Source organism: Equus asinus, chromosome 5 (assembly GCF_041296235.1).
Source record: "Equus asinus isolate D_3611 breed Donkey chromosome 5, EquAss-T2T_v2, whole genome shotgun sequence".
In the NCBI taxonomy this organism is placed as follows: Eukaryota; Metazoa; Chordata; class Mammalia; order Perissodactyla; family Equidae; genus Equus; species Equus asinus.
In genome coordinates, this window is record NC_091794.1 from 77,019,837 (window position 1) to 77,044,664 (window position 24,828).

The 24,828-nt window shown below is 43.6% G+C and overlaps 3 protein-coding genes across 5 annotated transcripts in view; 2 read left to right on the forward strand and 1 right to left on the reverse strand.

The window, feature by feature from the left end:
- EFCAB14 (EF-hand calcium binding domain 14) overlaps nt 1-10,426 on the forward strand; it is a 37,036-nt gene extending 26,610 nt beyond the window's left edge. For both annotated transcript variants that reach the window (XM_014827881.3, XM_014827880.3), the window contains exons 7-10: nt 492-578; nt 2,768-2,879; nt 3,929-4,054; nt 6,944-10,426. In XM_014827881.3, the coding sequence (XP_014683367.3) occupies nt 492-578; nt 2,768-2,879; nt 3,929-4,054; nt 6,944-7,119 (501 nt within the window). In that variant the 3' untranslated portion in view covers nt 7,120-10,426. The remainder of the gene's footprint in view (nt 1-491; nt 579-2,767; nt 2,880-3,928; nt 4,055-6,943) is intronic.
- Nucleotides 10,427-11,915: 1,489 nt separating this feature from the next.
- Nucleotides 11,916-12,762, reverse strand: TEX38 (testis expressed 38). Its single transcript, XM_044770726.2, has one exon. It carries the CDS (start codon nt 12,520-12,522, stop codon nt 12,040-12,042), a length of 483 nt encoding a protein of 160 aa, XP_044626661.1. The 5' UTR covers nt 12,523-12,762; the 3' UTR covers nt 11,916-12,039.
- A 4,323-nt stretch (nt 12,763-17,085) lies between these two features.
- Nucleotides 17,086-24,828, forward strand: part of ATPAF1 (ATP synthase mitochondrial F1 complex assembly factor 1) — a 29,151-nt gene continuing 21,408 nt past the window's right edge. Inside the window, exons 1-3 of one of the 2 annotated variants that reach the window (XM_014827891.3) lie at nt 17,086-17,545; nt 21,045-21,153; nt 24,485-24,535. In XM_014827891.3, the coding sequence (XP_014683377.3) occupies nt 17,208-17,545; nt 21,045-21,153; nt 24,485-24,535 (498 nt within the window). In that variant the 5' untranslated portion in view covers nt 17,086-17,207. The remainder of the gene's footprint in view (nt 17,546-21,044; nt 21,154-24,484; nt 24,536-24,828) is intronic. The other variant, XM_070509996.1, reaches the window with a different exon arrangement.

Sequence of the window (24,828 nt, forward strand, 5' to 3'; positions counted from 1 at the left end):
TGTGAAGATTAAAGGAGCCTTATTGTAAAAAGCCCTTTTGAACTCAGCCGAACTAAGTAGAGGCTAGGAATTTGGGATGATTTGATGAGTAGGAGGCCTTGAAGGTTTTAAGGCTTATTGTGAAAACTTGCCACCCCCAAACTCCCTGTACTGTCCTGCCCCTCCTCACTTATTCTCCAGAAGAGGAAATTGTTAATAGTACCATCTGTCCTACTCTTTCTTTCCAACAGCATCATACCCAGCATGTTTCTTGGTAAAAGTTCTCTCGTCTTTTATACTTCAAGTTCTAAAGTTTGTGACTGAAACCGCTGGAAGCGCTAGTTTCAGCTTTGTGTCTCAGTGGCCTCCCTCCCTCCCGCCTACTGATATTTCTGTTGAAAGTGTTCTGAGACCCTTTAAATAAGTTTGACCAGTTTATTTCAAAAGTGCGAGATGTTCAAGTTTTAATATTTGCCTTTAATCTTCTCTTGTTCTTCTTTTTTCTCTTTAAGATGGGTGATGGAGCTGCCACTCTCAAAAGAGAGTCTTTGCATCAAGTAACCAATGGAACTGAAACAGTAAAAACCCAAAGCATAAAGGTAAATAATAGGAGACTCACTCTGAAGTAAAAATAGATGCGTCAGCATCTTTGTGCTTTTAAGCTATTGCGTCTTTCTCAAAAGGAGCACTTTGGTCTCATTTGCTGAAGCTTCAAAACAAAGTAATTACTAAATTAGTATATTAGTGAAAACTTTATCAGGCACCTCCCCTGTGCCAAGCACTTTGCTGGGAGCTTGGGTGACCACAGTGAGCAGGATAGACATGTGACACCTGTTCTGGTGGAGCTCAAAGTTCATCAGTCAGAAAACCATTAACACATAATTGAACACATAATGACAAGTATGATAAGTGCTACAGGGAAAAGTGTAGGGCGCAATGAGGGCATTAACAAAGATCAGGAATGCTTCCCTAAGGAAGTGACTTTTAATCTAAGTAAGTTATCTGTACTAATGATGAGGAACAGAAGCATAGATGATCTAAAAATGGTGTCTAACCTAAAAATGATTTATTTTTAAGATTGCAGTCTCTTGGGTGATGGCGGAGGGATAACAGGATTGTAGTCTCAGTACATACATTGTCCCCTTATGCCTCAGCCAGTTCCCATCACCTTGTACTTTCCTATTTTTTTGTTCTTCCCAGATATATTGTCAAGATAAGACAAGCAATCTGTGATATACTTTGATATCCCAGGAAAGAGAGTTCATTTGCAACTTCTCTGTGATCAGAGTGTTGTTTAATATTATAAGACCTGGGCTAAGATAAAGGAAAAGCCAGGAAGACTGTGACTGAGTGGCTAAAACATCATCTCAGATGCACATTGCATTTGAGAAGTTCAAGGATATGAGGTTCAGAGGAAATGAACTTGGAAATGAACCATAGTAGAGGCAGTTTTCAATGTAATGTTTTCCATCTATATTTGTTCTTCCCTAACAATTTTATATTGTCTAGATAAAAATCATATATATTAAGATTTAATGCTTTATAAGCTAGGCTTTTGTTGAGTTTTCTAACTGCTTCTGCAAAGAAGAGTTTTTTTGAAAAAAAACCTCACCTAGAGAATGACAAAAAAAATTTAAGATCCAGGTATAAATGTTGAGCCCAAAAAAAGTAACAGGTGGTTACTATTGGAAAGTACTAGTGATTTCAGGAACAAGTCAGATTTTGACAGTAAATATCAAAATAAAATACAGCTAGTACACAGAAAGCCTGAATTTCTTGGCTTTACCTTCAGACTCTGTGTTTTTAACTGTCATCCCAATGTATTAGTCCCTTTATCCTACCTCATTGAAGCATCCTAACCAGATGTAATTTCTCCTTACCATACATTCTTGAAGCATTTAGTACCTAGTTTTAGTTACATATGTTTGTATTTTACCTTCCTAAATAAACCAAAAGCAATCTACTATGCAGTAACTGTTAGGGTAGAAATAAAGATAGGAGAGCAATAAGTAAATATACGTTAAATAAAAGAAATGTGTAATGAGTTATGTTCTACTTAAACATAGGATCAAGGTCTTTCACCCTAGCCTAAGTAGTTAGAAACTGGCCTCATAGAAACCAGACTTCTTTCATTTTATAATTAAATGTATTTTTATATGCCACTCTACATCATCCCAGGAGTGAGGCAGGATATAGGGAAAAAACTTTTTAAGAAGACTTATGTAAGTAAGACTTTGAATTAGAACTATTCCAGCTCCTTCATGTTCCTACCACCAGTTGCGTCATCCCCATGGAGGCAGAGAAGGAGGATCAGGGAACACTTCTGGTTTGATTGGGTTTTTTTTAAGATGATAAGAGCGTAAAACTTTACCTAAACTAGTCCCAGGTGAAGTAAGATATTCAGGAACATTAGTTAGTGTGAAATAGTTCCTAGAAAACAACATCCTACTCCTTTAGGAAATGGGCGTCGCATAGGCACTTGAGCATGGGTACATTTTCTTTACTGCTAACACATGCATGCCTTCCCCATCAGCCAAATGTTCACGGTGAATCAGATCATCTGAAGCATAATGTTCCCTTAATGGTCTAGCCTCAAATCCAGCTAGGCCCTCATCAGCACTGATACCAAAGATCTCTCTAGTATTTGTTGGGTCATGCCTTCATTGCATTTATAGGGAACCTACTGGGGGCCAAGCACCACGTGCTAAATAGGCTCTGGAAATATAATGAAGAATCAAATGAGGTCTGACTTCCACCTTAAACCTTCTGTGATCTTTTTTTTGAGCAGAAAGAAGATAGTTCAGATTCTCAGGTATCCAAGCTAAGAGAGAAACTACAGCTGATCAGTGCTTTCACAAACAAACCTGAGAGCAACAGGCCTCCAGAGACCGCCAATGAAGGTGAGATATTCAGGGCTGGGTTCTGAATATTTCACGCAGGCTTGGGCAGCTTGCCTCCCACACTGGGAGTGGGGAAAGGTGTTCCAGCAGGACTGATCGAACTGAGTGAATGATGCCTGAGCGCACTGAGATGAAGCTGATACACTTTGCTTTCATTTAGAAAAAGCCCATTTTGTACATGATTTGTACTCCAGTCTATTAAGGGAAGAATGGGTAATGTTTGGCTGGAAATAGACTTCTCCATGCTGTCTGCATCCAATTATAGGCAAAAATGTTACTCTCATATTGTATATTAAACCAGCCCTAAATGTTGTTTATGGGCATCTTTTCATTTCTGTAAGTGCATAAAATTTACTTAAAAATAAATATTAGTTCTTGTGAAAAACCATTAACAAATAATCATGGTATTATTGGGTTGGAAGGGCCCTTGGCTTTAGATAGGGACACCTAACCAATATTAGCAGATGCATCAACCTCCACTGGTTTAAGCTCTGTGAAGACGTAACCAAGGCATAACCACGGCACTGGACTGCATTGGCTTTGACCCCTGCCCCCTACAAGTATTTTTCATTTGGGGAAAACAATACAACCTTTCTTATTCTTTTTTGGGTGGGAGACAGACTACAACAGGAGGCCTTATAGTACATAATCGTGTGGTAGCACTCTTTCAGCACCAGCTGGTCAAAGAGCACTTACCCCCACATCAGGCTTATAGCATGGCTCCTAGGATGTCAGATATCCAATGCTGTCCTCACTTGCGGCTTAAACTCTTACCAGCTAAACAGGTAAAATGCTAACTTATACATAAGATCTTCCAGTGGGACCACAGCTTCAAACCTTAATGTTATCTACTACTGATTGATCTTCCCTTACCCGCAAAACATATCTCAATCCAAGCCTTTAACCTCGCATTAGTCACTCTGTTACTTAATTCTCAGCTGTTTCTCTTAAATTAAGTATGTATGCAATTGCCCTAAAAGGTGACCTTCAATACTGGTTTAGTTTGGTGTCAGATTTGATAATACTAAAATTGTATGTGTTTGTTACAGAGCAAGTACAGAGTTTCACATCAAAGCCATCAGCATTGCCAAAATTTCCACGATCTTTTGGAGACCAGGTTGAGAAAGCTGTCCAGCTAAGACCTGTCTCCCTGCCAGGAATTTCAAGCATCAAAGGTAAAGTTTTATACCATGAAGTAATTGGGGAAATGTTCAGAGTTACAACTTTTTAATATTTTTTAACTTTTAAGAAAAAGAGTTATATCTAACATTTATTGAGCTCTTCCTATGGGCCAGATACTTGATATGCATTTTATCATGTAATCCTGAGAACATCAATATTCATGTATTATACCCATTTTACTGAGAGGGAAACTGCCTAAGTCCACACAGCACATAATTGGTTGAGGTAAAATTCATACCAAGGCAGTATGACACCAAAGTTTGCACTCTTAACCAATGTACTGTGTTATCTCTCTATTAATGTTTTTTAGAGTCTTCGTTCATTCACTGTGTGCCTAATTAGACCCAGTGCTAAGCAATGAGAAAACCGTATAAGATCCAATCTCACTTTCCTCGTGGATGTCACAGTCTAGTGGAGAAGGCACACTAGTGGAGATTAGCAACATAAAGTAAAAAGTTGATTGTATTTGTCAGGGGCCTCCAAAAATGAGAGGTCCTTTGGCTGAAAATCAGCAAGATAAACATTGGTAGGAAAGATATGATTCACAGAAAAATGTTTGCCTCGCTTCCAACAATGTGTCTTCTCGCCCTCCTTGTGATGTTTAGAGACTCTTGATATTGCCTGGAAAGTCACCCCATTCCTGGCCACCTACCTCTGCCTGACTCTCTACCTCAGCTTAGGTATCATTCCACCAGGAAACATTTCCTTACCTCCTGGGGCTGGATTAGTTTCCTCCTGAGTCTGTACTCTTACAGTATTTCGTGTTTGCCCTTGTTTAGCATGTGTCACTCTCTTCTAATTTCCTGGGGAGATAGAAAATTTAACTTCACTCCCAGCCTCTAGCAAGTGCCCGGTACATGTGAATATTTGTTAAGTGAATGAGTTATCTGCAGGCTGTAGAAGATTTAAATTTATATTGCCATTTAAATGCATTTACTGTTTTTCCCTATCCTCAATTTTTTCTTTCTATTTTCTGGAGGAAGCGACAGAGTATTGGGTTGTGTTTATTGGCAACACAGTTGCCTCCTCTGACTCTCCATTGTCACATCAAGAATTGATGAGAAAGAATGGAAGACAGACTGTGAGAGAAGATTAAGAAATAGCCATGTTAACATTTGTAGTTCAGTCCCTAACATGGGCCTTATACACTTTTGAATGATTACACTTTGAAATTACCTGAAACAGCAATCAGATTTTTATTCAAATACTGCTGCCAAGTGCATTTAGCACATTTTATAAATTCATGCCCCATATACACACAAAAAACATTTTCCAGCTAGCCACTTGGTGGCAGCCTTTGGGAACAAGCCTCCCACCTGCTTTTCTGGCTCTCAGAGAACTCTTGAGACTTATTGGCTGCTTTGGCCAGGGCTGTCTTAGGAGTAAAAGTAGGGCGCTATTCAGAGGCTTGTCTACAAAACTTCTGGCTGGACTGTACCTTGCACTCTATGCCCTCTTACCTTCAGCCATTTCCATTCTTCCTAAGTACCAAACAGCAGGAGGCCTTTGAATCTAGGTGTGGAGTTGAATAAATGAAGAAAGGAAAGGAATTTAGGAAGATTTTTAAAGAAACATGTCTCATTGACCATATTCTGGTATTAGAGACTAAATCTACTAAGTCGTTCTGTGGGGACACAATTAAGTCCTTTTTAAATGTTATGTAAATAATTAGCTCTCCTAAGTATTTATTATGGGGCCCTTGAGAAAATACCAGGAGAGACTGTTGGTAGAAATTCTCCAATCCTATTGGCTTAAATAATATCTTAGAAATAAAAAAGAAGATACAGAACAGCTGGTGGTATTGCTCTCTCTCTTAGCTGAGGAAAAAGATAGCTAGCTAGCCTGGCTGCCTCCCTCTATATTTATATAGCTTTGAAGAGATACAGTCCTCTGGTTCTTTTTTTTTTTTAAGTTAAGATATAATTCACCTACGATAATAGTCACGCTTTTAAAATGTATAATTCAGTGGTTTTTAGTATATTCACAAGGTTGTGCAACCATTACCACTATCTAATTCCAGAACATTTTTATCATCCCCAAAAGAAACCCTGTATCCATTAAGCAGTCACTCCCTATTTCCCCTTCCCCTATTCCCCGGCAACCACTAATCTCTCAACCACTGTCTCTTTGGATTTGCCTATTCTGGGTGTTTCATATAAATGGAATCATGCAACACGTGGCCTCATGTGTGCTGCTTTCTTTCAGTATGCTTTCATTTAGCATAATGTTTTCAAGATCCACCCTTGTCGTAGCGTGTAGCAGGATTTCATTCCTTTTATAGCTGAATAATATTCTGTTGTATGGATATACTACATTTTGTTTATTTCTTCATCATTTGATGGATATTTGGCTTGTTTCGGCTGTTTGGCTATTAGGAATAATACAGCTATGAGTATTCGTGTATAAGTTTTTGTGTGGATATATGTTTTCATTTTTCTTGAGTATATACTTAGGAATGGAATTGCTGGGTCATATGATAGCTCTGTTTAACTGACAATATGCCATAGTCAGTTTTATAGGCTCAGCTCCTATCAAGCGGTTCTTTAGGCCTCTACAATCCTTTTCACCCCTTCAACATAAGAATACAGTCTGGAAAATTTAAAAGGTAGGCCCTGGGCAAACAGAAAGCCAGTCCATTAATTTCTCTTGTGATCTCTGTCACTGCTTCTGTTTTGGAAGGATAGTGCCATACGTTATTCCTCTCATTCTTAAAGGATTAAGAATTAGTCTTTCTTATTTAGTGAGATCCTAAACTTTACCTTTTGGAAACAAAGTTTACAAAAGTAGCTTTTTAAAATTCAGTTGAGACTAGTTTTTTAACTGTTAACTAAATTTAGCTATATGTATAGACATATATATTTTTTGTAATTCCTTCTTAACAGATCTCTGGGATTTATTCCACAAGAATGACCAGGACGTGGATGGGAAGCTGACCTACCAAGAAATCTCTAACTCCTTAAGTTCTGCTGTGCCAGAACCAGAGAGCTTGAGAGCATATGATTCCGATGGAGATGGAAGATACTCATTCCTGGAGCTAAGAGTAGCTTTAGGTGTCTAGCTTCATCAGGCATATTTTAGAAATTGATATATACCCTGGACTACCTAATATCTACTCACCTAAAGAAAACAACCCCTTTACTTACCCATCAGTTCTCCAGACTACTATAGCAGACACATTGCCACCTTTTAACTTGTTTGAAAAAGCTATATAAAAGTTATTTTTTTAAAAAAGAAGACCATTTTATGTAGAATATGATATTCAGAAATCTCTAATTTCCTGACACCAAGAAGATCTTAATTTTAAAATTGCCGGAAAAAAAGTCAAGCCCTCTTTTTTTCTCTTTTCCTTTTTTTGAGGGGAGGAGACCTTATCTTTTAAAACTGGAAAATGTGTATATAGAGAGAATAAGCCACCTTTTATATTTCACATAAATTTGCCTTAAATTAGCTGCACTTTATACAGAGTCAGAAAATGTGTTTCCTTTAAAAGTTAGACCTTTTCTGTTTGTAAATATTTAAAATGAAAGAAACAATTGTGCATAATTGTGGGAAATAGAATGGTTTGAAACAGGATGTGAACAAATGACTTGTTATTAAAAATCACTAATCTGAGGTGGTAGCAGCTGAAACTCTGTCCACTCCTCCCTAAGGCATCTCCTTTAGGTGCTGCCAGGGGGTTTGGCCTGGTGGCTGGGGGAATAGATTTAGAGAGTGGACCCAGTGGGGACAGTGTCCTCTCCAGGCTCAGGAAAGTAAAATTCTGGCTCTTTGTCCCTTCTCCTTAGCTAATCCCAACCTGTGAACCAGAGAAGTCTTGTCGGGGATTTTTTTCTCATTTTTAATCCTATTTTAGGGTTTATGAGCATACAAAGTTATCTAGCAGGGAGCTATATTTCCCCCCTGAGTGAGCTACGTTATCTTCCCCGCCCACCCACTCAAGTCTATCTTAAAGCTGTAGCTGATTTCCACCTCTGATACTGTCTTCATTCTGAATGACAGAGCTGAAGACCCTCGGTCACTGTTAGCCTGCCTACCTAGAAGCTTTAGAGGAGAGCTATGCCTCTAACTTTGACCCAGGAAACTCCTTGAGGCTTTACCTGGAGGCTAACCAAGAATCTAATGTATCCCTCTTTTGGCTAAGGCCAGAAAGGTTGGGAAATGAAACACAGGAAACCATATTAGGTTTCCTTACAATTACTAGCCCAGGAGTAGCTAGAGGCTTTCTGTCCAGAGGATGCCAGACGATAGCGAGCAGGCTTGGAGCCGGGGGCTTCATGTGATGGTAGGAAGTTTTTTCAAATCTCATATAAGCAAGTGCAATACTTCTTCCTTTAAACACTTCTGTAGGCCTGGTACTAAAGGTCCCTGGACTGGAAGGAATTATACCTCCATGTCACCTATGTGTGTGCTGTGTTGCTGTTAGAAGCAGTGTTGGGGCATCACAAAAGGAAAAAACTTTGCAAGACTTAACTGTGCTGGAGGCCAAGTCAGGGAGAAACCAGAGAAGCTTTCATGGCACAGACTTCTTTAGTAGAGCTCATTTACATTTTAACTTTTCCCAAGTTGTCCTGTTAGCCACAAATGCAGTTGAGCACCCTTAAATATTTAAGGGCTGGTGTTTTTCTTTATATGATGTTCAGCTTGGTGTTGGCTAAGCTTTTAGAAGCTTTTTTTCCTAGAAGTATTAAAATTTAATTAAAGCAAGATGAAGTCTTTTCCCATGAATGTGTCTGCTTACCTCATTATGGCTTATGCTTCTCTTTCTTTTAAAAAGAAAATTTCCCAGCCCACCTGAGCTTTCACTTTCTTGGAAAGGTTAACATATAGTGTAAAATTAACCTGGCACTTTAGGTAACTTGAAGATAACTCTTACTCTTCTGGCTGCCTTCCATGCCCCTCCTTTTTTTAATATATATATGCCCTTACAGATTTTGTAACAACCAAATAAAATTCTAGCAATAAATTGAATTATACTGCTATATTTGTATATACTGTACCATAAATAATATGTCTGTACCTGGAAGGTATTTTTTTGAGAACTGATTTATATGAAATATACTTGAGGGTAATGTAGCTTGTCCTTTTTACTTTCAAATTCTTATTCATAGGCAGATACTTTGAGAACACCTTAACTCTTTGTTGTATGTACTTTTCTTTTGCTTCAGACATCTACACATGGAGAAGGCAGTTTTGTTCTTTGTTATCTGTTCTTCCCACCTCGAGCTTGTCTGGCTAGCCTCATCCCTGAGCCAGCTGTATTAGCACCATCCTTTCCCCTTCCCAAATTTGGCAGAGGTGTTCATGCTACACTCTTAGACTGGTGAATACCTTGTCATACTGCCTAAGAAAGTATCCCATGTCCCAGGCAGAGCTAGGGCATCTTGAACTCCTTGGTTCTAAGTTGAGCAGACTCGTTGGCTTAAGAAAAGAACTCCGTAAGCCTATTATCCAGTGTTAATTTGGGATCTTTATTTGTATGTGGCTTGACTTACCCAACCTGTGACTTAAGCTGTAGTCAAGCCTCACCTGCCACATCTCAGCTCTAAGAGGGAGGTTGAGTCGTGGCGGTGAGTTTGATTTTGGTTTTCATTTCAGATACTTTTACTTTTTCACTTTGGCAGCTCCTGCTGCTGCTTTCCTAAGTTATCCCAATCACTGCTTCTGGGTCCTTTTTTCTTTTGCCTTGTACTGTTATACTGTTTACTTAAAGAGCCTCTTCATAAATCAGAGAAGCAAAAAGGAGAAGAACCAAAAGAAGAGAGAACCTGGTTTAGGGATGACTAGTGTCATCTTAAGGGCAGAGAAGGGCCTGGCACTTAGGAATATGTCTGATACAGCAACACCGAAGAGTGGACGCCCTTCATCTGCTACCGGTTACTGTCTCTTCCATTGGCGCTTCCTCACTTTACGTGGCTGGACTTAACCCAGTCAGCCCCCCTCATTGGTCTTGCTGGTCACAGTTGAAGATTTTGACTGTGATGGGCTCACACTCCTAATGACCTGCTGTTGAGTTGTTTTTAGTGACAGCTTTTGTTTGCTACACACCTCATTGGCTTGCTTGCCAACACCAGCTAGATGTGGTTTCTGCTCTCATATCCAAACCAGAACACATTTGGGTATTCCTGAGATTTTACAGAGCGTGTATTGTTTGTTATACGAACCTAAGCTACCTTGTTGTTTTCTCATATTAAGAAATGTAAATCTACTTTGCTTTAGTGGAGCTATTTTGGTAATGTATAAGCAATTTTGGTTCTATTTAGGGAGTGAATTCAAGGTTTCCATGACTTGATTTGAGCTTTGCTTAGTTCATATCAGTAATACAGACATTTTAATTTATCTAAATAAAACATTTTCTTTTTCTCCCACTGTGTCTGTGACTAAGAGCTCCCCGCCCCCACCATTACTAAGGAAAAAAAACTTATCTGCTTTGATCCATATTTTTATGGATTCCTTCCTCCTTTTGAAAGCAGGGACTAACAGATGGTGGGCACAAAGCAATGTTGAAGAATGTGCCTGAAGAACCACGGGCTTTGGCCTGAAGAAGTGAAGGCCGTTTCTCTGGCATCTGCAGGGTGGGAGGGGGCAGGCTGAGGGAAGAGTGAGCCCCTGCCCCTTATCAGTCAAGCTCCACTTAGGCATGCTATGTATTTTGAGATTCAGTATAAGAGCATGTTTACAAGAAATGTTCCACTGCGTTTTAAAAAACAAAAAAGCTTGAAGTCCATTGCAAGAGGAGTCCTTTGGGTGCTGGGGCTTAGCTCTACCTGTTTGCTAGATTCTGGGATTACACACACACACAATTTGGGTGGCCTTTCCTCTCAGGGACGACTATACATAAAGCTTACTCATCTACCTATGGTAAGATGATTTCCTCATTCCTCACATTTCCAAAGTAAAAGAGAAAAATTTACATCCTGGGGCAGACCTGGACTTTATCTTTAAACTAGAACCAAATAGCCACTATTATCTTTGTCTTTCCTTTTAGGATTGTTTCCAGAAGGTACAAAAATTAATACTCCCATATAGTGTATCTTAACTTGGAGGGGCCATGAATCCCTTTGGTGAAGATTTTAAAAACTGGATCTATTTCGGAGTAATTAAAGGGTGTTCACTGACCATCCCTTCCCCAAAGCCAATCTGTGGAGCAAGTTAATTACACCCTACACACACACACACACACACACACACACACAATCTTGCCAAGCGTTTCCTAGCAAGACTTATCATTAGGGAAGGGACACCATGGTGTATGGTGGGGAGATCAGGAACTTTGAAGCCAGGCAGACATAAATTTGAGAACTAGCTCTGTAAAATAAAAACAATATGGCAAATGCCCTTGGAACCTTGTCTCATCGTCTGTAAGAGGGGGATGGTGATAGCCATTTGGCAGCTTTCTTGTTAGTGTTAGGAGTAATGTACAGAGACAACCACGTAAGAACTCAATACGTCAACAAAGATGTTAACAAAGAACGTGATTCAGCCAGCAGTGCAGCGTGGCTCATGGGTCTCATGATGACTTGTTTTGCCTGCAACATGGCCACTATGAATCGCCATAGTTCATGCACCCTCAGCAGCTATCACTCTTGTAGCAGCTGTGCTCAACATCTCACAGAAGGGCAGTGCCTTTGGGTACCTAGCCCAGGGTCTGGCACATGTTTTTGGTCTTAAACTCTAGACAGAGAGATGTTGAGCCCATCACGAGTACTGGTTCAGTGTGTCTCCCCACAGCCAACCCTCCAGTTCTCATTTGTTACTCGGCAACCTTCAGCTTCGTTTGGAAAGTGCCCCCATCAAATGGGAGGAACATTTGCCCTGCTAACAACAAGTGAGACACAAGGGAACCTTGAACTTTTTTAATCTTTAATGATGTGACATCCAGATGGGCCCTGGCCTCTGTATCAATACAACCATCCTGAGGTTAACTCCATTTCCTGCTCTGCCCCTGATACCTCCAGCTCCCACCTTCAGTGAGAGGAGGCTACAATTCTGAAGCAAAAGGCTTGGCATTGAAGCAGTGGTCCCCAAGGGCCAGTGTGGGAAGGGAATAGAAGTAGGCGTTGCCTTCAGGACAGGTGGCCAAAGGGTAGGAGGCCGAGTGATTCAGCATTGGGGGTATATGGCACAGAGAAAAGTCAAAGGGAAGCTCCTGAAAGATGAGAATTGGGAATGGAGAGCTGGCCTGGGGCTGCAGCATTGGGGAAGGTAGGAGCTGCTGTGGGCCCACCTGCAATTCAGGTTGCAGGGGAACAGGGGCCTCCACCTTGGGGCTGCTGCCTTGAGCTGCATAGCTCCCACTCTCGGAGATGTCCAACTCCCACAGAGGAGCTGAATTCTGGACCTCAGTCTCAGTCTTGATGACAGCAGGGGGAGGGCCTGTGTTAATGGCTGCATTCATGCCATAGTGCCGTCTCTTGTTGATCCAGTACAACAGCGGGCTGTAGGTGAACGCAGTGGTTCTCATCACCTCCACCCACTCCTGGGCACGTTCTTCCCGCCGCAAGTTCTTCCTCCAGTGCAGAAGGAGAATGAAGCCGCCGGTTGCCACAGAACACAGTCCCAGGAATCCAAAGTACAATGAAAGCCACACTAAGGCAATAAGAAAGAAAAAGAGGCAAACTGGCTGATAGCTCTAGCTTGAGGCCTGAGCTGTTTCTCATTCCTCTCCTTAACCCATTCATCAATCATTCCATCCACTTAACCACTCTCTCCATTCCTTCCTTCCCTCCTCGTTGACTTGCCTTGTCATTCTCTTATTCAGTCAAAGCTAGATTTCCAGGGAACTTAAGAGGCCACCTTTTGCCCTTTGCAGATAAGGAAAGCAAGGTCTAGAGAGGGGATGACCTGCCCCGGCTTAGTCAGGCCTCTGGTTCCCAACCCTGGACACATCCAATCTATCAGATTGAGAAGCCTCACTCAAGGCAAGATCCATCAAGGAAGTAAAAGTTTACCAGTTGACAGGGACACCAATGTCCCATCCCATTCCACCACAACCCCTAACCATCCAGCTGTGATGGTCCTGAGGTATTCATAGTGCCCCTTTGGTTGGGCAGAAAGACATGGTCTCTGCCCGCAAGGAATCCTTAGTTTTCTAGAGGAAACCATATCCTAACTGCTTAGCAACCTCTATGCGAGCAGCCACCACCCCATCCAGGTAAAAGCTCTTCCCTGAGTATCTGCCCCCTACCTAAGGGCGCAAAGCAATGGGCAGGGATTGGTGGGACATTTACCTCCAGGGAGGCTCATGTCCTCCTGTTGGGAATCCATAAGGCTGAGCTTCGGTACCCAACTGATGGCTCTGGGGAGAGGGAGCTCAATTATCCATCTGTCCAGCCAATAGGAGTCCCCAGAATGCCCAAGCCCATTGTTCCCTAAAGGCAAAGTCACTGGGTTCTGAGCCTTGAGTATTCCAGGGGCAGTGATTGTGAAGTCTTAGGTTAATGGAAGGAAGGGACTCCATCCAGTGGTGTCTCATGGGCATAGTGTATCTCTACTGCTTCTATCAGGGACTGACCCACCCACTGAATTGTCTGCCCCTACCCCGTCATGGTGAACCCACAGAAAAGCCCCAAGGAAAGGGCTCTAGGTCCCTCAGGGGCTTATTTCTGTTGCTGAACTTTAAGGAATAGTTGATGGATACCTGGCCCCAGTGGCGAGTGGGAGCACACACAGCTTTGGGCAGCCCTGCCCTCAAGACATCTATGACCAAGTTGTCAGGAGAAAACCTTCTCAAGAGAACTAAGTGATCAACCCCAACTCCCTCGGCTCTTACAATCTCCCTTTTGTTTCATTACCTTCCTTCAGCAAGTGCTGGCAAGTGTATCCTGGGCATCAAGTCCTGTAGGAGCTCCCTACCATCTGGCCCTACATCTCTTTCCAGCCTCACCTTCCTCCCCATCCTTCACACACTTTCCCTTCTGACCAGGCCAGACTCCTTAACAGACCCTGCTTGTTCACATCTCTGGAGTTTTGCTCACACTACTTTTCCACCTAGGAGTGCCCCTCCCACTTTTCCCCCCAGGGAACACCTGCTTATTCTTCAAGGTTCAGCTCAACCTCCTACTCTGTGACAGTTGTTTCAACCTGTCAACTTGTCAAACAAGCAGTTGTTTCAGTTGGCTTCCCAGAATCACATCATCTCCAGTTTGAAGGGACTTTGAGTGTTGTCCAGTCCAACTCCCATGAGATGCTTGAACCCTGGAGGTAGATCTCCCCTACCTGGCAACCAATCCCTGGGATGTGACTGGGTCAGGGACTGCTCACACCTCCTGAGGCAGCTCCATCCATTTATGGGCAGCTCAGTGAGAAAGCCCATCCTTAATTAAGCCCAAGTCAGCCTCCCTGTAGGTTGCACCCCCGGGGCTAGCCCAGCTTCTTGGCATCATTTAATTACTTCCCTCTTTGTGGTCCCCCAGCATGTGACTTGGGGCCCTATTTAGTACAGATTTTTCTCTTGATTCTACTTACCCTTAGCTCTCCTCCCACCTCTCTGGCTCCTGCTTTCCAGTCTGCTTTGCTGGTTTCTCCTATTTTCCCCCATCTCTAAATGTTTGTTTTGGTTTTGGTTTTTTTTTTTAACATTGGCACCTGAGCTAACAACTGTTGCCAATCTTGTTTTTTTTGTTTTGTTTTGTTTTGTTTGTTCTTCTCCCCAAAGCCCCCCAGTACATAGTTGTAGATTCTAGTTGTGAGTGCCTCTGGTTGTGCTATATGGGACGCCGCCTCAGCGTGGCCTGATAAGTGGTGCCATGTCCACACTCAGGATCAGAACTGGTGAAACCCTGGGCCGCAAAAGCGGAGCGCCTGAAGTTAATAACTATTCAGCCATGGGTCCAGCCCCTCTAAATGTTAATAATGCGCCCTAGAGCTCGGACCTCAGCCCTCTATCTACAGTCATCCCCTCAGTGATCTCATCCAGACTCATAGCTTTAAATATCATATATATACTAACAACTCACAACTTTTTATCTCTGTCCCAGACCACTCCTAAGAACTTTAGACTCATTCACCCAACAGCCTGGCTGACATCCCTACTTGCCAGTCTATTAGCTCAAACTAACACATCCAAAACCAAACTCCTGATCATCCATCCTCCGAAAGCTTCTCCAGCCTTCCTCCTCTCGGAAAATGGCAACTCTATCCTTCCAGTTGTTCAGGCCAAAAGCCTGTAAGTCATCCCTGACTCCTTTCATTCCCTCTCACACCCACATTCACTCCATTAGCAGAATCTTTAGGCTTTGCTTTCAAAACATACCCAGAATCTGACCACTTTCCGATCACTCTCACTTTATTCTAAGCACCACCATCCCTCACTTGGATTATTGGTCTCACTGTAGAGTGGCAAACCATCCCAGTTTGCCTGGAACTGAGAAGGTTTCCAGGACATAGGACCTTCAGTGCTAAAACCAAGAAAGTCCCAGGTAAACCAGGACAAACTGGTCACCTTGGGAGAGCTTCCATCCTTGCCCCTCATGCCCTATATTCCACCAGCGGCCAGAATGATCCTTTTTAAAAGTAGATCATGTTACTTCTCTGCTCAAACTTACAGCGACGTCTCATCTCACTCAGATTTAAAACCCAACTCCTTAACCAAGACCTACAAAACCCTGAGTGATGTAACTGCACCTCTCCATACCTCCCTCACACCATAACCTCCTTGCCGTTCCACTAGCAGGGCCAGCATGCTCCCGCATCAGGGCTTTAGCACTTGCTGTTCCCTCTATCTGGAAGGCTCTTCCCCCAGATATCCATACAGATCACTCCCTCACTTCCTGCAGGTCTCTGCTCAAGTGCCTCCTTACTTCTGTCTGTCTTAGCCTCCTTTGTTTTTTCTTCATAGCACATACCATCACCTAACATTATATATTTATTTATTGTCTGTCTCACTCCACTAGAATGTAAGCTCCATGAATTAATGTCAACAAGGAAATAAATACCTAAGAATTTCAGACAGTCATAACTGATATGGAGAGAATAAAATAAGGTAATGGGATAAAGGATATAAAGGGATGTGAGGTACATCAAGAAAAGTCCCTTTGAGGTGCCGACTTGTAAACTGAGCCCTAAATGAGGAGGAGGCAGCCACATGCAGGTCCAAGCAAGAGGATCAGCCAGTGCAAGGATCCTGAGGCAAGTACAGGCCAGCACCCTCAAAGGACTTACTAATTTCAGCGTCCACCACACTACTGCCAGCACAGTCCAGGGCTCCGGGCCCATCTCCATGATGGTAGGTTGGACTGAGCAGAGTTGAAGGCTCTGTCCCTGCCCCTGAGGGGTCCACTATTCAGGAGGGGTTTCTATCAGGTAAGATGCATACAGGAAGGACTTCCACGAAGGCAAACTGATCAGTCCCAGGCAGAGGGCATGCTCCAGGCCTGGCCCTGTCCTAGGAGCAGGTGAGACACAGAGATGTTGATGTCACTGTCCCTGACCCCAGGAGCTCACACCCTTTTCAGGGGATTGAAGAAGATGGCGGCATCGGGTGGAGAGAGAGGAAGGAGAGAGCATTGCGGGGATCAAGAATAAAGACTTGTCAAGGACAAATCGAGGTGTCCCTTTGGGGAGGAGAGTAGTTCAGTTCAGCTGGAGCTAAAGGTGGATGTCAGGAAGCAGAGAGAGACAAGGCTTTAGAGGGAGCCGGCATCTTAAAAGAGTTCAGCCCTCGGGCAGAACTAGGACAGGTCTCTTCATGACTCTCAGCCTCAGTTTCCTAATCTGTAAAATGAGGGGAAAAAACCTGCCTCACAGGGTGTGAAGCCGATAGTGTCCCGCACCGAGAAACGCTCAGTAAAGAGAAGCTGCTACTGTGAACATAGTTGATGAAAGGGCCTTCGATGCTGAAAGACGAGCGCAGAGTGTGCAGAGTTTAAAAGGGAGCAAGCCCCGCGAGGACCAGCAGGTCCAAGAGGCTTTCAAGAGGCCACTTGGAGCGCAGAGGCTGCTGGTCCCGAGTAGGAGGGCGTGAACCTGGGCAGGCTCGGGGAGGAGGCGGGCAGCGGCACACCCAGCGGCGGAGCGCGCGGGGGCGGGGCCGGGGCCGGGGCCGGCGCAGCAGCCCCCTCCTCCCCGCCCCACCTTTCCCCGGCGCCCGGAACCTTGGGGGCGCGGAACCTCGGTGCCGGAGCGCGGGCGCGGCGGAGCCGGAGCGTGATGCAGCGGGCGCGCGGGCTGCGGGCCGAGGCCGACGCGCCCGAGGAGGAAGCGGAGGAGGCGGCGGAGGAGGAGGAGGCCATGGCGGCCGTGGCGGCGGCGGCGGGCGGCGCGGGCGCGGCCGTCCTGCAGGTGGCCGGCCTCTACCGGGGGCTGTGCGCCGTGCGCAGCCGCGCCCTGGGCCTGGGGCTCGTGTGCCCCGCGCAGCTGCGCGTGTTCCCGGTGCGCCGCGGCTCGGGTGGACCCGCGGGGGGCGCCGACGGCAGCCGGGCCGGGGCCGAGCTCGAGGCCAACCCCTTCTACGACCGCTACCGCGACAAGATCCAGCAGCTGCGCAGGTGCGGCCCGGCCGGCGGCGGGCGGGAGCGGGCGGCGCGCCTTCTGGTGTCTCGGGCGCTTTCCGTGCTGCCCACTGTCCAGCGAGGCGGGCGCCGGTTGTGTCCCCGCGCTGCAGGTGATGTCTGTAGGCCCAGAGAGGCAGGCCCCTTGGCTAAGATCACACAGCTAGTGTCCGAGCTGAGAGTCTCTGCAGAGCTCTGGCGCTTTCCCGGCTGTCTGTCTTTGTGCTTTAGTTCTCCAAACGCTGAGGTGGACCCTCAGGACAGCCCTTATGAAGCAGGCAGCTCCAAGAGACCTGGGCTTGTTATACAAATGGGAAGATGGAGCCTTCCAGAGAAGGGACTTCACTTGCTCACGGTCAAATATTGAGTCAGCCGAGGCCTGGCCTGGAACTCGGGTACCCAGGCTCCTAGCTACAGTCGTGACTGCAAGGAAAGGAGATTGGGGTGGGAGCAGGGCATCAAAGACTGACAGTGTCAAAGCTGGATCGTCAGTTGCATCCTTGATTTAAGATGAGGAAACTGAGGGTCAGAGAGAGTAAAAGACCTGCCAAAGGTCACACTGCTGGTTGGGATCCATCCGACTTGGAATCCGAGTTCCTAACACCACCCCTCAGCTTCCAGAGGGAAGGACCTGGAGATTAGAGGGAGTTGAGGTGGATGTAAGGGGCCATGGGAATGTCTGAAGAGTTCAAGTGGAAGGAGCTGAAGGAGACCAAAGGTGAAAATTTAAGGGCTTGGGTGAGAATTTGGCAGGGTAGGCAGGCAGTTGTCTTATGAAGGGAAACCAGAAGTGCGTACTGTAACTTCTTTTCGAGTTCTGTCTCTTCGCTACTTCCACACCTTAATTTACTCCTCCATCAGCTTTGCCTGGACTCCTGTGGTCCTCCAGCTAGTCTTCCCACTTCCGGTCTTGGACCCCTCCACCCACAATCATCCCACTGCTACTATAGTGATCTTTCGTCTCTTTTTGAAAGAATAACAGAATAAATGAATGACTATTTTTGCTCTCCTTCCAACTGCATTCAGATATACTTGAGTATTTGTCATCTTAAAAACCTTTCCTTGGCCTTCATCCCTCTTCAGGCTTTTCTCGTTGATCCCTTTCACAGACAAGCATCTCAGAGTTGTCTATTCATCTTCTGAATTCTTGACAGCTGCCATTCATCCTTACTCATGAGCAAATGAGTGACTGGTTTTACTCTCCTTCCCTTCTAGATCATTCCTATCAGCATTTACACATGCTGCTACCTCCTGAAGAGTGAGCTTTCCAAGGCACCCCACTGACCTCTGGATAATGTCCATATTCCATAGTGTTCCACACAGGCTTTGAGTCTTGCTTCTCTAGCTTTGCCTATTACCAGAACTTTCTTGGGTTGAGGGAGGATGTTCCAGATAGGGGCAGCAGCAGCAGCAGCAGCCAAGGTACAGAGGCATGAAACCACCTCAACCATTTGGGAATGTTTGAGCAAATTTTCATGATCATCCCTGTAGCCCTTTAATGTACTTATTTACATGTCTGTCCCTCCCACTAGATAGTAAGCTCCTTAAGGTAAGCCCTCTGGCTTGTTTACTTTTGTATCCCCAGAGTCCAGCAAGGTAGCCATCAGGCAGGAGACAGCAAGAAAAGTTTGCTAAATGAATGAAAAGGAGAAGGGAAAGGGTAAGTCCTAGAAGAAGCTGAGTGAGAGAAGAGTTGGGGAGGTGAGAGGGAAAGCTGTGTGGATACAAAAAAGGAAAAGAGCATGAGGTTGAGGTAGATGAAAAGGGAGATTCGAAAGCAGGACCAAAAAAGGTCAGTTAGGGGAAGATGCAAAACAGGGCCTGGACTTCGGGCCCAGGACCAAACAGGTAGGTTATCATGAGATATTTTTAAAGGAATTACAGTCCTGATTGGTTCCTGCTGGGGCATACGCACTAAAAGCTGAGCTCTTGAGCACCGGCAGCAAGTTCGGTGTGAACCAACAGCAGGACAAGGCTGTGTCCGCTGCTGACCCCATTCCAGTCCAGTGTCTGGGGTTTTGCATCACCTCTCATCACCAAGGAGCTGGAGTCCCTGTATAATGTCTTCACCAAAGTGTACATTGTGTTGGTGGGTTAGGAGGATTTGAGCTAGTTTCAGGCCCACTCTATCTAGAGTGTGGACAAGCGAGAGTGTGCAGAGAGCAGGTGCGCAGTGAGGAAAGAGTCACCAATCACATATATGGAAAGGAGCCAAGAAAACTAAGGAAATTTAACCTAGAGAAGAGAAATCTAGGGGGTGACTTAATAATGATTTTCAGGTGCTCGTATAAAAGGAATTAGACATTTTCTCTTGTTCCTGAGGGTGAAAGATAGAAAGGGATAAATTTAAGCTCAGAGAATTTTAATAATAAAAGATGTCCAAGGTGAGAATGCACAGACTCCACTGCCCAGGCTGCCCCTCGCTCTCTCTGTCCAGTCTCCATGACAGGCCCAGGTGTGGCTGTAAACATTGGCAGCACTGACCCTGGTCCTGGCGCTAGCAGCCCTGGCTGGGCAGGTGCCACACTCTACCAAGCAGGACTCCTGGAGCAACTCTGTACTGAGGAGCTGGCCTGCTATGGAGGGGAAGAAAAGATCTGTTCACATATGTGGCAGTGAAGGAAGTGGTGTTTGATGTCACCTCCGGAAAGGAGTTTTATGGAAAAGGGGCCCCTACAGTGCCTTGACCAGAAAGGACTCAACCAGAGAGGTGACCAAGATGTCCTTGGATCCTGCAGACCTCACTTGTGACACAACAGGTCTCTTCACTGAGGAGCTGGAGTCCCTGTATAATGTCTTCACCAAGGTATACAGAGCCAAATATTGCATTGTCAGCTACACAGCCGGAAGAATTCTTAACAAGGGCAGCAGCCCCAACCTGGACTTCAGGCCTGAAGACCAGCCCATTTTGACATAAAGGACAAGTTCTGATGTTCCATCTGCAGGAGCAGATTCTTTGGAGAGAGGTTTAGGGAGCTATTCAGGTGCTAAATCTTCTACAAAATAAGCTGCCTGAAGCCTCTGAATCACCTGCATCTGAATAAACACATGTTCTGCCTGGGTCCGGGGAGAAGAAGATGTCCAAGAATTAGATGTGTTCAAGTAAAAGCTTAATACCTAGTAGGAATGCTGTTGGATTCCTGCCAGAGGAAGTGACTCAGGAAGATGACCTCAAAGTCCCCTTCCCATCTTGAGGATTTGAATTCCAAGTACCCAGAGTGTAAGTGCCTGAGGGACCAAGCTCTTTGTCACCTCTAAGGAATATCCTGCAGGAGAAAGATACTACACAGGCCCTTGAGGTTTAACAATAGTGGAATAACTGAATTTCTTTTTCCACTTTCTTGATTTCTATGCCTGTGCTCAGGCCTGATGAACTAAGCGAATCCTTCAGCCTCTAAATGCCTGTGTCCTCTCTCTCGAAGTGGAACATGATGCTTTGTTATTTCCAAATCCAAAAATTCCCAGGTGGTTTAATTTCTGGTTTACCTTTGAGCAGGTCTGACCCAGCTGTTTTTGAGTCCCGACTGGAGAAGCGCATTGAGTTTCGAAAGCAGCCAGTGGGGCACTCCAGGCAAGGTGACTTTATCAAATGTGTGGAACAGAAGGTAAGACCTGCCCCTTGGCTCACCAGTGCTCTAGAGCCCCTCAACTAACCCTTATCCTGGGAGTGGGCTGATTGATGGGTCAGCTGGATGAACTGAGCATAGCCTCTCTCTATTCAGTTCAGTCTCCACCCATTAATGGTATCCTGCTCTTTCTGGCAAGGTACTGTGGTCATAGTGGAGATAGAGAGGGATGAAAAGAGTAGTACCTGCTCCCAGGAGGTGCAGTCAGGTGGTCAGAGCAAGACACACATGGCGGTGGGCTGTAGAGATCAGGGGGGCAGAAAAGTGCTCAATAGTTATTACTATCCTTAAACAAGAATCAAAGCTGGGGAGAAGCATGTTGAAAGCTGCATATAGGAAAACTTATCTAATGCAGTGCTTTTCAAACTTTGTGACAATGGCCCACATTAAGAAATAGATTTTACATTGCAGGTTAGTTCATACATATGTATATGATTTAACCGAAACAAAATTTTTGCAAAACAATGCTTATTTTTACTACATGCAGTGCACACTTACTATTTTTCGTCTTTTAAAAAACCTCAGCCACAATCCACTAAATTGATTTCATAACCTATGATTTTAGAAATACTAATCTAGGGTGGTACACAGAACAAATTGGAGTGGGAGAGGCTGAAATCAGGGAGAATATGCAGTAATCCACGTGTGGGCTGCATGGGCCTGAAATAAGGTAGTTACAGTGGAAAATTGGCATTCTACATTGTGTTTTAAAATGAGAGATGTTTATTTTATACTTGGGAAATAATTTTTTTTGCCCTGAGTATCCTAAATTTTAAGAGAATCCACTCAGTCTTTTCATAACTGGTTGAGTTAATTAGAACAAGACCAATAGTCAATGCACTGATCATCACAAGGTTGGGGAGCAAATTCAACCTCCTGTGACAAACATAGTTTACAACTTTATGTGACCAAACAACTCTCTACTACAAATATTTTAACAAATGCAATTTCCTATAATAAACATTTATAGTGTCAAGGTTACAAGTCAGTAGCTTTTGGAAATATTACTGTATTGTAAACTTTCAGTATTACATGGGAAATCTCTTTGCCCCTTTTTGTAAACAGACTTAGAAATTCAACTTTATGATGACAAGATGCAGAATAAGTGAATATTTAATTTAAATTATGGCAACACTTGTGTAAATATTCACTTACTGTCTGTCTTGTGTAGCTAGATAGAGGAAGGCTAATGGCTAATGACTCCATTCCCAAAGCCTTCTCTTTTCTTTGAGTCATTGGTTCCCTACCACATGAGACCCGACATGCCCTTTTTATAATAAATTTTAATTACACCTTTTCTACCCTGAAATGAAATGTAGACAGTATAACCCACCTACACACATAATTTCAGGAGGAAAAAAATCAATATAATGCCCTAATGTAATATAGAGGAAAGTATTTTTTTATAAAATACATATTTTAGTATGTAAATTCTAGGGCACACTATGCTGTGAGACCTTATACAGTCATCAGATGCTTTCGCCTACCTGTGAAATCACCATGAATACACAAGCAGCAGATGCTGCCTGGTACACAGGTGTCGTGTTGATAATTGTAAAAACTCCCAAACCATCAGCAGTGTTGTTATCAGTGACCCTCGTGAGATTCCTCAATGTACAGTCTTCTCTCAAGTTATGTTGTAGTTACATTTCTGAAAAATTCAGTGTTTATTAAAACTCTGTTGAAAAAGAAAGAAAGAAAAACAGTTTCTAGGCCCAAGTAATTATAAAAAGGTTTTTCACCTATAAGGATGTCTGGCTAGACATTGAAAAGTTGTGCAGGATGAAGGAAAATTCTTCATTATATGGAACACATCTGCAAAATTGCAGCTCATTTGGCACCACTGCTACTCCCATAAATGGAGGTGTCACCATCCAATTATTGTGATAACAAAAAAGTCTTCCCCGCAGATTTCCAACGCATCTGTAGGAGAGTAGTGAAGTACCCATTTAAATTTTTTATGAAATGCTCTTGAGACTTGGCACATAGTTTCAACTATAATTTTAATTACTTTATTTCATTGGTTCTAAAGCCCACATTTTTTTTTTTTTACATTTTAACATCTCCAAAATTGTCGTAAAATTGATGTGATAGGAAAGTATTGTTATTAATTGGCATCATTTTCTGATACATAAAATAATGGTATTTCTTAAGATCAGTAGTGTCTTAAATTAGATTAAATGCAATAAGCTTTTATTTAGAGCTTAAATTTTTTATTTCTCTGAGTGAAAACAGAAACAAAGAATGGATTGGAGGGACATTGTAGGAAAAGAATACACTGGGCTTAGTGATTGAAAGGTGAAGGCAGCTGCATGAATGGAGGATTTTGTTTGTTTTATTTTCACAATACATCTGAAGGTGAGTGGTATGAAAATGAAATCAAGTTTTTCTTTTCTGGACGGTTTACATATGAAGGAAAGACTGCGTTAGGATGCGCCCAATGTGTAGGAGTATGACCAAGAAGACCAGAGTGTATCCAGTAGGTTTTTCTACACCAGGCTTTTGTCTAACTTGTGGGTATGAATTCTAGGGGCATCATTTATGAAAGATTTGGATACATTAAAGCACAGAATAACAAAAGGCAGAGTTTTATACAGAAAGTGTTTTCAGCTTCAGAATCCCAGATGTCGATTGTACTCCTTCTCTCTGAAAGGCTTGGTCTTGAGCTAAGAAATTGAGTGGAAGACTCAGAACAACCCATCCCTATTATCAGAAACAACTCGAAACAGGATTTCCTGACTGTGGCCTTTATGAGAGATAGTGGGCTAGGAGAGAAAATAATCACTTTCACTTATTCTTGACCTTTTTTGAGGAGGAGTCTAATTTGATGGAGGGAATGTTAAGACCAAGTATTTGAAAAGACTCTATGGTCTGTTGAGGATGTCTGCCATCACAAGTGCTGTCACAGATAAGAAGCAGCCTGGGGAAATACGTCTTTCCATTTCTCACCTCCCCTGTGGCTTACTGTGGAGCAGCTCAGAGGGAAGAGCACAGGAAGCCCAAGCAGGCCTCATTCTGGGAAGGAGCCCCTCATATCCATAGTGTCAGGTATAGAATGGACTCAGAACTAGTAATTGGTGATTGCTAACAAAGAAGTCCTTTCTTATCTCCGTATCTCAGAATCTTAGTCAAAGAAAAGTCTCACAAACAATAACTCTTAACAGTGTGTATAGTTACTATAAAGAGTAGCGAGAAGTGAATTCTCAGTTACAAAATTACTAAATGAGACATTGGGCACCGCCCCTAGCTTGGTGGTCTTTTTCTTATGAGTAAAGTGTAGATTAATATCTTGTCTTATCATGTATTCCAGACAGACACCTTGGGGAAACAGCCTCTGAGAAGAGGATTCACTAAGGACAAGGTAGGTTTCCGTTCAACATACAAGTCTGAAGTCATATGGAACATCTATAACAAGAGGCTGCAAATTTGAACGTATTTACTGTGGTTCAGTGATTCTGTGATTTTCCAACTGTGGAGATAAGAAATAGTTCTATGAATTTTTGTGTCCTTGATATGACCCCTAGCATAGAATGGGTCCTGGCGGGGCTAGAGGAAATACGAAGGAAATATAGTGATACCCTTCCTTTCTATAGGAAGAAGTGTTCAAAAAATCAAATAAAAACATGTTTACTTTGCAAATAAGAAGCCACCCCT

What these genes read in the sequence shown, in the direction of transcription:
- TEX38 (XM_044770726.2), bottom strand. Translation starts at nt 12,522, where the DNA reads ATGAGAACCACTGCGTTCACCTACAGCCCGCTGTTGTACTGGATCAAC.